General features: G+C 48.3%; 1 protein-coding gene across 1 annotated transcript; it reads right to left on the minus strand.

Moving 5' to 3' along the window:
• Positions 1 to 7,317: 7,317 nt before the first annotated feature.
• Positions 7,318 to 12,701, minus strand: LOC111159974 (basic helix-loop-helix family member e41). The gene is made up of 5 exons (XM_022522696.1): positions 10,874 to 12,701; positions 10,664 to 10,727; positions 10,224 to 10,331; positions 9,787 to 9,898; positions 7,318 to 9,322 (listed from the first exon to the last, which is right to left on the minus strand). The coding sequence occupies exons 1-5, from the start codon at positions 10,933 to 10,935 to the stop codon at positions 8,214 to 8,216; spliced, it is 1,455 nt and encodes a 484-aa protein (XP_022378404.1). The 5' UTR covers positions 10,936 to 12,701; the 3' UTR covers positions 7,318 to 8,213.
• Positions 12,702 to 13,216: the final 515 nt, after the last annotated feature.

A 13,216-nucleotide genomic window follows, 5' to 3' on the forward strand; every position in this document is an offset into this window, starting at 1 on the left:
AGGGCATCATGAAGACCAAACTCCTCCACACTACTCATTTTAGGTCATTTATGAACATGCATGTTTCTAGAAGTTTTACAAAATCCACGTAAACACTTCGAAAAGTGAAAGTGGGATTTGATCATTTTTTCTAAGGGATTTGTAAGTAATCTTTTCGAATATAACATAAAAAGAAAAGCCCTCCTTCAGCCCCTGACTACATAAACTTGTTCATCTTACTGCACCATGCAGAATCCACTGGTGCCACAAAATCACTTCTTTTTCCGTATACCCTGCACGGAAAGTCCCAGTGTATTCTATCACAATTAACTAAGTCCCCTAGCGCTTAATGAGTAGGAATTCAATTTGCAAAACAGAGACCAATGAAAGACGCAATGCCTCCACTAGCCTGGTTTGCCCAGACCCCTGGTCTAGCACTCTTCCCAGTCCACCGACCGCCCGGGGTTTCTCCAGCGAGACGTGGCCCAGGGACCAGGGCAGGACGCGGTCTGGCCCTAGTCCCGGCGCGGCCGGGTGTGTCAGCCACCTTCCTTCCCCACAACCCCCGCCCCCGCGCCTGGCCCGTCACTTCCCCAGCCGCAGCCAGCCCGGGCTTGAAGTCCCCGCCCCGAGGCCCTCCCCGGGCGGCTGTCGACCTTCCTCTAACCCGCGCCCAGGAGGGCAGCTCGGAAACTGCTGTGTCAGAATGGTTCGAGGAGCCTGGAGTCCGAGCCAGCTTTAATTTGGGAGGAATGACTACCTAGGCCCAGCCCGCTAAAACTCAGGAGGGAAGACGGTGTCGCAGCTGTTGGGAGGGCGCGTCCTCAACCCCACCCGGCGGCCCCGCCCTCGGCCCTCCATTCCGCCCCTCCGTTCTCCCCACCCCCACCCCAGCCCGCCGCCCCCCCCCCCGCCCCCCCGTGCCCCCCCCCCCCCCGCGCCCCCCCCCCCCCCGCGGGCGTGGGGGCTAGTGCGCACGCGCGGAAGGCCGCGAGCGGGCGCCTTCCCGCCCCCGCCCCGCCCCCTCTCACGTGCCGCGCAGCGTGCGCCGGGGCATGTGCGGGCGCACGTGACAGCGCCGCGTCCGGCTCCGGCTCCTTCACCCCGCGCGGCTGTACTTTGAACCCCGGCGTGGTAGTGGGGGTGGGGAGGAAAGCCGGACGGGAGGGGTCCGGAGGGGGAGGCCGGCCTCGGGGAGAATGATATCATCCGCAGATTTATCGCTAGGCAACCTAAGAATGCTTCTCTCTTTCCAATCCTAGAACTCCTTGAAGATCTCAAGGCTGATGACATTATCCACCCCACACACACCCCGCTTTAATTCTCCACCCAGCAGCACTCGCGTGGCGATTCAAGGCGCTAGAGTTGGTCTACCAGTTTTTAAATGAGTACGTTTCAAACCCGGAGCTCAGAAATAGATGCTTCATCGCGCCCACTTGGGTCTGCAGAGCTCTGCAGGAGTGGGCATAACGTCAGGTTTCTTCACCTGTTCGGTCATATAAGGATCACCCAGCTAGCTACAGTATAGCTATGCGGATGAGCCTTGTTCAACATAATATATACTCGAAAACCCAGCCCTGCTTAAGGTATCCGAGAGGAGACCACGTCTTTAAAATGTACTACAGAATTTTTTCTGACCATTCTTAAGTCACTGAGGTCTACAGGAATTGGATCCAGTTTCAAGTTCCCCTGGGAAAACTAATTTTCTACACATGATCTGAACCTGCAGAGCCGCATAATGGAAGCAAAGTTTATTACAGGGCTATTTGGTGGATACTCAATACTTAAGTTGTGAAACATTTTATATTCTAGGTGTATATTTACCAGTATGTAAAGGGCTTCAAATTGAAACTGTAGCAAAAGTTTACAACACCCTAAAAATATCCGATATAAAAACTGTAGCAAATCGCCCTCTTTCCTACCTCCTCAAGTTCTAAATGTTCCTTCTGTCCAGATTCATAGTTTGCTTTGATCTCTTCTTTCATGGAGAGTCTAAATTTAGAGTTCAACCAGAGGCACACAGGTAGGAGGGGTAGAGGCAGAGGTGGAGAGCTCACTAGATCTTGTGGGGACTTCCAAACAAAAGAGGGCACATTTCTGGGTGTCTCCAAATTGAGTACACAGTGGAATTGTAGGGTTCTTTGTAGGGGACCTTGAATATTGTGTCTCCAAGATCTTCTGTATCTCCAATTATTGCTTGCTCTATGCCATGTTTTAGAAAGGCATTAATTAGCTAACCATCTTACCTTTCTCCACCAACACATACTCTGCCTCTTAGGATCTCACATGGACCAGCTCAACTCATGTCATGAGCAAAGCTCAGACTGCCCCCTCCTCATTGTTATTGCTATAGGGTAATAACACAAAGAGCAGTGGACTCAGAACCAAAAAATCTGGGTCCTGATTTGATTCTGATTCTGCTGCTTACTGAGTTATGAGACCTTGGACTAGTTGCTTGCTTCAGCTTCGTCCTGGAGGTTTTAAAGTTAGGATTCCTTGTTTCCCTCTAGAATTGTGCACGTGCGCGCACTCTCTTTATCTCTTTCATTTTCCCTTCAGGTATTGAGTGAAGAACAGGGTCGTCATACCCTTACTTGAAGGGAAAGAAGTCACCCTTAATTTCTTCTGTAAGACAGACAGATGGTTGAGGTGAGACCAAGCTGCTTGTGAGGTACTAGCCCCTTCTCCCCACCTTCTGCATTAGAAATTATCATGCTATAAATGCTGTCCTTTGCAGTAGGAAACACCATGGCCCCCTCAGACCCAGCTCATGGTTCAGGTTCTCAGGAGGAAATGATGGTGAGAGTCAGTACAGCAGTCAAGTTCTAAAGAGACCTGGGAATTAGGAAATCAGTGCTAGGAACTTAGTCAAATAGAGCCAATTAAACTCCTGGTGCTCAGCACAGGACCCGAGTATATTGGAACCTTCTCCTTGGTGATGGCCCCATGGACTCGTTCACCTGTTCGTTCTGTGAAATCCAGCTACAACTCTAGGCCTCTGACCCACACAGATGAAGATAGTCCCCTCTCACCCCTAGTATTGTGTTTACCTTTCTATAGCACTCAGTAGGTTGCATTGTGATCTATTTTGGTGTGGGTCTGTCTCTCCTACTAGACTTTGAGATCTCCCGAGATTATTAATCTTTGGTTCTCCAGCACTATCACAGCACCTCACATATAGTAGGAGCAAAACAAATGCCTGTATCCCCATACCCACTGTTTATTGAATTTAGAGGCGCACGGAGAAAAGGAGTGTGTTGCCATCAGTAGGGAGTCTGAAACCTCTGACCAGAAGCTCTCTGACGGGTGTGTCTAAATTCAGAGTCAGCATGTGGGCCTCAAAACCTCCCTCCCAGTTCTGCAGAATGCTTTTGCTGGACCTGCCACCCAATATTCCCAAAACTCAGAGGTGGAGGAAATGAAGCAGGGCCAGGGTCATCCGTGAATCAAAGTGCTGAATCAGTTTTCACTAATACCCCTTGGTCCCCTATTCCTATCAATCAGAGAGAAGTTTTGACAAAATAAAATAATTTGTTTCGGTTGTGTAAATGTCTGTATTTTGTGGTCAGTTGTGGAAGAATGCCATTAGCAAGCTGCTTTTTTATGTACTAAGATGATCAAAAATACATAAAATATCTGAGGGCTTTTGCATAAGTGTTCTGATAGGGAATATTGCTGAGAATGTGCAAAACAAAAGAAATGAAGGGGAAAAAAAGGTTGTGGGAGAAACATGTTTACTGATTGTACATGCTCACACAATTTAGAAAAGTGCCCCTCAGATACTTCTGGTAAAGCCTATTTATTCTAATTTTAGACACATTTCAAATGGGTGTGGTTTTAGAACTGGTTTCCCAGGCCACAGTAAGTCAGAGATAGCAAATTAGATAAGTTGGAGGCAGGCACTCTGACACATCAAGAAGTGACAGTTGGCAGCCTGATCATGAGTAAAGAGACTGAAAAACCTATAAAAAGCAGATATAAGAACTCAAAAAGAATTTAGCACAGATCCCAGTACTCCCAGATGACATGCATTGTGCAAAAGTGATGTTTATCATGGTGACCCTGATTTATTGAGAATGGATAACTATGGAAAGGGTACTTCTTTCTAAGACATATTTAGACACTTTAGAGGACACATGTAACTTATTTGAGTAAGCTTTCCGCTAAAAAAAATGTAAGGAAAAAAAGAAAAGATAAACAATATGGCAATTGAACATAGAAGCTTCAATTTTCTGAATCATTGTTTCATGGGGTCACATCCCTGAGGCCAGATAACTTGGACATCACTGGATTCAGAATTTTAAAATATCAACTTTTAAAAGGTATAGTTTGACATTTGTTCAGAGTTTCCAATACGGAATCACTGAACTAGTGTGAACAGCCCAATTATAAGACAAATGTCCAACTCCTTTCTAAGAGCCTATTTTTAAAGTACATGCTGAACATGTTTTTTAGTATAAATCTCACAGGAAATATGTGATAATTTTCTGTGTAAATCTTCTATTAAATTCTATGAAAACTAGAACTTAACACTGTATTTAAGCCTACACAGTATACCCATTTTGAGCTGATGTAAAGCAACACAGAACAATGGGTATTGATGTGAGTGTCCAGTAGGTTACGAATTTTTGTTTAATGGAAAACACCAGATTGCCATCTGAAGTAAAAGACAATTATCACCATAGTACAGCCAGCTTTTAGCATTATAATGGCCTTCATTGGTTCATGAGGGCTCTGTTCATTTTTGTCTAAAGGCCTTAGTATGTTTGCCCAGCCTTTTCTTCTAAGGATCTCAGATTGGCAATCACCTTCCATGGAGAGGTTCAGAACTGACCTGTGACACATTCAGAAATAGGCTGAGGCTTCCTTTACCTCCTTTTGAACAAAACTTAGGGCCTGCATGGCCAATAACAGAGAACTAAATGAAAAAAAAAATTTTTTTTCACAATGATAGGAACTAAAACCCCAGTCAAACTTTAAATAGTTATTAAAATGTAGTTTCTAGTGCCTTAGCTCTTTATGGGGAAAAGGCCACTTAGCAATTCAGAATAATGTTTGCTGAGAAATATATGTATGGAAAATCAAGTGGCATAATACTATAGGTATGCTATATGTATACAAGAAGCACTAACCCACGATTGGTATTTGTCTTACATTGAAAAATCACATATATTACAACACGTTTTTGCTTAAAGTTCACCACTGCAGGTATAGGACCATCCTTGTGAATCATTCCTGGAGTCATTACTCCAGTGTTTTAATTCATAAAATAATCAATTACCAAAATAACACATTTCAGATGCCATGTAGACAGTATTATTTTTCGGTTCTGAAAATCTAACTTTATCTTATTACCATGTAAGTACATGGGCATTTGGACTAAATAACTGACCTATAAAATCTGGTCCAACCCTAAGGTTTTTTACTTTATAATACATCTATTGTTCTCCAATTAAATTTGAATCTTTTTTGGTTATGAAACTAATATTATTACAGTATGACATTAAGATGTAGCTCAAAATACTTAAAATACAACTTTTTCCAATTATTCTGAGTTAGACAATATTTTTCTAAGTTCAGTAGATTACAATGCTCCAAAATCCTACATGGTTTTCTAATGGTAATTTTTACTTCCTTTGTTCTTGTGGTTTATTTATGACGTTTCATGAATGCTGTCCAATCAAATTCAGTTTATGTGTTGAAGATGCTGTGGTGGTAGGTAGTTTACTGACTCGGAGATGAAGTAGATCTTGGCCTCTTTTGCTAGCTACAGGTAGCTGTTTGTCTGATCTTAGGAGGGTATAGGATAGCTCTGGACTTCATATTGTAAAATGCAGGGGGCTTGACAAATTCATCTCTGAGGTTCCTTTGCCTCCACATTCTAGGACTTGGTAGTTTGGTTGCCGTAAGTCAGCAGAGGGAGCACTTTTTCTACATCTTACGAATTTTGACTATTATTTCAACACCTTTCAAAAATCAAGGGGTTTGTGAAGGTTATTGAAAGGAAAAATTGACAATCCTTCCCATATCAAATCACAAATTTGGCCATGAATCTGAGAAAAGCCTACAACTAATTTATTTCTTTTCCTTGAATTCCATGATTAAGTCCCACAGGAGAATTCTTTTATAAAGGTTAAGGAGCTAAAAATATAAGAAGAAAGTTAAGCACCCCAAAGTGGCAGTGTATTTATTGTGGACCCAGTGAAGGAGAAACGCCAGACCATCCAAAAGTCTATCTGGATGAGAAGTCAAAAATTAATCAAAATCATGAGCAAATTGGGTCTAACATAAACAGACCACGCAAGGGATTGGTAGGTTTTTTTTTTGCACTTTTCATTGAGATACATTGGAAACAAGTAGGCAGACACAGCCAGAGCCTGAAGGCTTGTAAGAAACTGGAAACGTGTGCTATCAAGCCAGTGACAAAGTTGTATATCTGAGAACGTTAATAACTTTCATCCCTAAATTTATAGATATCTTAAAACTAATGGAGCATTATGCCTTTTTAATTATTAGACAATCTCGTATCGTATATTAAAGTTTTTATTCCTTAGTAAGAATTTTAAAAATCACAAAATAGTGTGGCAATATTTAGGTAATAGAATTTACGGAGTGCTGAAAATACTAGAATATAAAGATAATTTCTAGTTTATCTTCACATACTAAAATTTTCTAAACCAGCTGGTTTCTTGCAGACGGTATTTATTTTTTTTTAATAATTTAAGACAGCATAAGCTTGTACCAAGCATAAGCATTGTAACAAAAGTGCAACTTTTCAGCAAATCCTCCCCAAAAGATATTTTAACTCAAAATATCATTAGCACATAGTTTCTCCCTACAAAAATAGCATGTCAGACATCATTAATTGGATGTATTAACAACTATGTACATAAGAGCCACCTTGAAGGCTAAGAGTTTAACGTTGTTTAAACACAGCGTTTGAGGCAAACAGTAGCAACAGCAGCAGCAAATGCACCAAACTGACTAAAAGACCCAGATATTTTCTTCACTTATAGTCAGACTGTTGTGTCTCACCCCTTACATAACATTCAAGTGAGATTTCTCACAGTGCTACCTTGGCAACAAACTAAAAATATCTAGACAAGGTCTTGGTTTAAGCCTTATTAAAAAAGCTTTCTTTGTGATTATCTGGTATCTGGTTTGGTCTCCAGAAAATACATAGACTTGGAGATAGGAAGGCCTCCCAAGGCTTCATTCCACATCTTTACAGCATTTCCAATCAAAAATGACCAGTTTAATGCTTTCCTCCACTTTTGTTATTTAACAGAAAATAGGAGAAATTATTTTGGATTTGTTTTTAAGTTCAGTGCACATTCCTTTTTTTTTTTTTTTACAGCAAGATTATAAAAACTTAAAACATGGTGAATTAAGTAATGACAAGGTGGGAATAGATGCACTATATATATACATATATGTATATATATGAAACAATGAAATTAAGACACATCAATTAATTCACGGTTAATTTCTCCATAAAGTGCTAGTAAATGTACCAAGAATGATTCTGGCCTTCCTCATCCATCTCCTTCCCTGACTCAGTTCTGACAATGGCCCAACTCTGAGTCTCTTTAAACAGGAGCAAGTTACTAAGGGATACCATTCAAACCACTTCAGAAGAGGTTGCAACGTAAGTGACTGGATCCTCACTTCTTCCTCTTTGAAAAATATATGCCTTTTAAAAAGCTGAACATTATAAAATACTGAAGAGTAAATTCAATTCTAAAAGATCCTCATTCTGCCTGTGGAAAATCTCCTGAAGCAGGTGGAGAGCTATGCGGGCATATAGGAACTACCCGCTGGCTTTTGGAGGTCAACTCCTGGGCCACAGTTCCCCTACCCTGGTTCAGTCAGCTCCCCCACGGAGCAGACCCTTCTCCCTCCGGAAATAGGTTCTGCATTTTAAAAAGATAATGGAACATGGCCTAAAGAAAGGCAAAACTGATTTGGGCGAATTCTTTAAAGAAAGTATCAATATTGCAGAGGTTCTTTTATAGCTGGTGAGGGAAGAAAGGACCGTTAGTGTGCGGAGGGTGGGGTGGTGAGGGATGAGCAAAACAGGAACTCCGAATGTACACAAAACACCTGTGTTGTTGTTTTAAAAGCCTGTCGTGCATCTATTACACTTCCTCCCTTAAAAACGGTAAGGGTGTTTTACTTATTAATATTATTATTCCGCAAGAACCCTCGTCCTATCTAAGAAAGGGGGCGAGGATTCAGTGGATTTCCTTTCCTGGCTGCGAGGGATCTTCCTGAGCGGAGCTCTCCGGGTTCCCGGGCTCGCGGGCGCCGGCGAAGGACAGGTGGGTGCGGCCGAGCGGGTGCGGGGGGTGCAGCGCCCCAGGGGGCGCCACCTCGTGCGGTAAGAGGGGCGCGGCGGCGGCGCTGGCCTTCTCGGGAGGGGGCGACAACACAGAGGACAGGCAGGGGAAGGCGGCGGCGGCGGCGGCGGCTGCGGCGGCGGCGGCGGCGGCCGCGGGCGCGGGGATGCCGGGGTACAGCAGTGGGAACGGGGCGGCGGCCGCCGCCGGGTACAGGTACTTCTCCAGGCCACTCTTGTCCAGGAAGGGCTGCACGTAGGCGGCGGCCGCAGAAGGCGAGAGGAAGTAGAAGGGCAGGCAGAAAGGGGCCGCGGCGGCCGCGGCGGCGGCGGGCTGCGCGAAGGGCGCGCCCCCGCCTCCGCCGAACGCCACCAGCGAGCTGAGCAGGGCGGCGTCGGGTCTCAGCAGTGCTGCGGCGGCGGCCGGGTCGGGCCCCAGGAGCGCGGCCGCCGCTGCCGCCGCGCCGCCCCCCAGGCCGCCGCCGCCGCGAGAATCCAGCTTCATCCTCTTGGGCGCCGGCGAGTCCTCTCCGGGAGGCTCCTGCTTGATGGTGACGCGGCCCGCCCCGGAGCCCTTCCCCTTCTCGCGGTCCGGCCTCGCCTCTGCCTCGCCGCCGTAGCCGCTGTCTGTGTCCGTGTCGTTCTCGGCGGCGAGCTCGGCGCTGGGCTGAGTCCGCTGGATGACCGGCACGCAGTGGGCGAGGGGCTCAAGCTTCTGTCCCCCGCGCTCCAGGCAGGGGGCGGCCGGGGACCCTGCGGGGGCGGCGACCGAGGGCGCGCCGGTGCCTTTGCTCAGAGGAACCTGTTGAGTCAACAGCTGGGGGGTGGGCAAGAACTGGGTGGCCACGGCGTGCAAGTGGTTGATCAGCTGGACACACCGCTGCTCCCTAGGCGTCCAGCTCTCAAACCGGGAGAGGTATTGCAAGACTTCTTTGGCGCATGTTTGAAATCCCGAGTGGAACGCATCCAAGTCGGACTGAATGGGCGATTTCAGAGATCGCTCCCCTAGGACGAGGAAGGGGGTGGGGGTGGGGCAGAGGAATGGAGGCAACAAGAAAAATACCGACGTTAAAACATCTGCTTATCACGTGGGCCCTACATTGACTAAAGTGATCTCGGTTTTTCCTCTGTATTCGGGTGATATAATCCACCGGTTGCCGAGGGGCGGGGGGGGGGGGGCGGGGGTGGGAAGCAGGGGGGCGCTCTACTCCCAACTGAAAAGCCAAAGTGGAGAGCGCAACCGCCACTTTAAATAAAAATCTGATTCCTCTGAGTTCTGCTGAAAGCCTCTAGGATGCTTCGGGAAATGGGCACTTTCCAACGAAGGGAAAGTATAAGCAATTTAACGAATGAGAGTGAGCCCGTGGGCCCGAGGAAGGAGGTGGGGGGTGGGGGCAGAGTCCTAAACACTGCCCCTCTGTGGGCCGCCCGGGTTCATCAGGGGGAATGGCCTCCCTGAACTGACTTACCATTCTGTAAAGCAATTATCTTCTGATGCTGCTGTTCGGTTAAGGCTGTTAAAGCTTTTAAGTGTTTTAAAGTTAATTCCAAGACTACCGCTTTCTCCAGATGCCCCAGAGTCTGCAATGGTGCAAAAGATAAGGGGGCACTTGGTTACTAAAAACACATATTTGGCTTGATTGGCTCTCTGCTCAGCACAGCAACTTAAGCAAAGACTCGGAAAGAAGTACTATTCCTATACTTCTTGAGCCTTCCAGAAGACGGGTTATACATGACTTCTTGCCTTCAGTTGTGAGCACCTACTCTTGAGTTTGTGGGAAACTCTACACTACAGCACAAGTAGTAAGGCTTATGATATTTACATTTATTCTTCTATCTCTGGGAGTAGTACCAAGCTATTAACACGCCCTTGGAGAGCAGCAAAGAATGAAAATGTGCATCTTACTGTCAACTTCAGATGTTCAGGCAGTAAATCTTTCAGTTGAGCAATGCATTCATTAATTCGATCTCTTCTTTTCTTTTCTATTAATCTGTGCGGTAATTTGTAGGTATCCTTAATATACGACAATCATGGAAGAAAGACAACAATAAGCTACACATTTATTGGATAAGACAATAAGCCCCCCTCCCCGAACCCCCCCTCCCCCAATATTATGTGATAAACTATGCCCAAGAACCTTTTGCTCTGGACTGTTCTGAAATGCAATTTGAATTCAGGTGTGATGTTTAATCTCCCCCTGAGAGTATCCAGCAAACCACTTAAAATTCACAGTTGGGGAACCTCAAGGGCTGGAATATATTTGCGGGCAGAGCTTCGCTGTGAAATCAATGGCCCTAATTAACTATCCAGGCAGGTTATGGGGAACATCGGAAACTTACACTTACCTTGCTATCGTCTCTCTTCATGCTTCTTTTGGGCTTACACATATACAAAGAGGAATAGTCCAGTCTGCAAAACAGAAATCAGCATCAGGCACCCATTCGGGGAGGGGCACTGTCCTTGCCCGATCCATACCACTTTCTGGAGAATAAAAAAAAAAAAGAAAAATCAAACTGAAGCCTAGACAGATATACGCAAGGGTGCGTGCACCTTACCCTATAAAATCTCTATGTTCCAGTAACTGTCTCTCTTGCAAATGAGGAATTCCTTCGTCCATGTTCAACCGCTGTCCGTTTCCTCTGTTTCGATTTTTGGGGTTCTGTTCTATAATCTGTGGGACGATAGCTTTGGGAGATCTTGGGGGTATCTGTGCGTCTCCAGTCTCTCTCCCTTCTTCAGTGCAGTGTTGAAAGTGTGAAGCAGTTGGTTCCCCCCCCCTCCCACCGCGCTTGCTCTCTCGCACACACGCACACACACGCACGCACACTCGCGCCGGCCCCACTGCGCTGGTAGTTTGCTCTCACTCCGGGCAGTGTTTGGCCACAGGGCACGCGCGTCGCGGGCCAGACCAGCACCCAGCTCACGTGCGGAACGTACCATCCGCGGTCCAGCCCGGAGGGGGGCGGGGGAGGAGGGGCCGGGCCAGGAGGGGGTGTCGGGAGCAGGCTACGAGGGAAGGCGAGAGGCAGGAGGGGGCGGGGACACCTGATCAGGGCCACCGGAAAGGAAAAACAACTTCGGCCAAGCTATTCATCTTCCCAAAGGCGTTGCAGTCAGCTGGGGGAGGGGGTGGGGGCGCCGGGGGGTGCGGGGCAGCCAGGGCTTCCTCGGCTCGGAAATGCTACTCCCTCAGTTCGTCCGTCATTACGGTGCGGGAACGTGAACGTGGCTTTTTGCTTCGCCACCGACTGCACTGGTGGTTTGGACCAGAGAAAGGAAAGAAAGAATTCACGGTGGGTAAACTTCAGTCCCAAAAGAAAATTTGGAGACTTGTTTGCTCACCGCTCAGTGGCCTGGGGGGACCCCTTGGCCCTGGTTGGAGGTTGCCCCCTAATGGGGCAACTTGAAATCCGTTCCCTGAAAGATTTAAAATAAATGAAAATGTAGTCACTGAGTCAGAACGTCGCAATCCAAATGTCTTTCGGCGACACGGTGTCCCTGGGCCACCCAAACTTCCCGCAGCAGCCGGAATTGCGGTGCCACTAATCACAGAAGCAGATGACGACGTTTGGGGCCTCTGGTGCTCCCAGAGGAACGCGGCTGGAGGGAGGGGGAAGGTGGGGGGGGGCACAAGAGGGGCTACCGCGGAAAAGCAATGCAGCATTATCACTCGCCGGCTAAACTCCGTAGCCCCTCATCGTCTCGGGTGGTGCTGCGTGGTCTCCCACTCCCACCACGTACCCCCTCCCGCCGGGAGTGTGCAGAGCCCACGTTTACTACCGCTGGCACCTCCAAAGCCTCCCTCCTTAATCCTGTCTCCAACGGGTACCAGCACAGGGCCAGCAACGTGATCCGACCTGCCGCTGCTGCCACATCACTGCGCGGGGAACCCGTGCGCGCGCGCGCTCGCTCTCCCTGTGGCCGCGGCGCCCGGCGCGGGGAAGCACAAGCCAGCACGAGCCGGGTTACCTCTCCCCAGAGCCATCCCGGGAACATGACTCACTGCTAGCGAGAGTTACAAGAGGTGCCCGGAGATGCGCACTGCCCACGCCACCCGGCGCAGCGTGCGACCAGGGGCCTTGGAGGCCGGGGGAAAGCTCGTCCTGCGGGACTCCCAGGGCTCCCGCCCCACTGCTGCCGCTACTCGGCTCTGCTGGGGGCGGAAAGGAGAGAATATATGTTGATTTCTCTTATATAAGTAGATTGATATAAAAATCGCAGTTCTTTCCATCCTGCAGCAAGAGTAAGGTTCACATTCTCCTGGGTTATCCCCGAAACCTTCATGATTGCCAGCGGCGCACGAACCAAGGGGAGAAGTACGCCGAATGAACGCGCCAGGGGCTCAGCGGGGACTGGGACGGTCGCTACGCGTACCCCCTCATACCACCCCCCCCCCCCACACCGGCCCTCCCTGCAAAGCGCGGGTTCCGGGGACGGATCTGGGTCGCGGGAAGCGGCGGCTGGGAGGAGGTCACGTGTCTGCGGGAGTCGCGTCTCCTCCTAGCCTCCAGGAGCCGCCCGGCCGCGGTGGCGGCGCGCGCTGCTGCAGTCTCCCGAGTCCTGGGCGGAGACTCGCCGCGTCTGGCTTCGTGACTCCCGCGGCGGCGGCGGCGGCGGCGGCGGCGGCCCCGGCCCAAGCTCACCCGGGCAAGAGGAGACGCTCGCGGTCCGTCCACTTCGTCTTGGGAGAGGGCCCTTGAAGGTCTCTCGACTTCCTCAAATATGGGGACGGAGTTTGCACCAAACAGGCAGTTTAATAAGGATAATACTTAGAAAAAGTGATTTTTAAATACTGGTTTTATTTTAACCTCGATTCAACCTCTCTCTTGTTTCCAAGTCATTGGGTGGTTAATTCTCTCTAGTGGGGAGGGCAATTTGATGCCCTCCTAGCGGCATAT

This window comes from Enhydra lutris, unplaced genomic scaffold (genome assembly GCF_002288905.1).
Source record: "Enhydra lutris kenyoni isolate GAN:26980312 unplaced genomic scaffold, ASM228890v2 scaffoldscaffold72, whole genome shotgun sequence".
NCBI classification, from domain to species: Eukaryota; Metazoa; Chordata; class Mammalia; order Carnivora; family Mustelidae; genus Enhydra; species Enhydra lutris.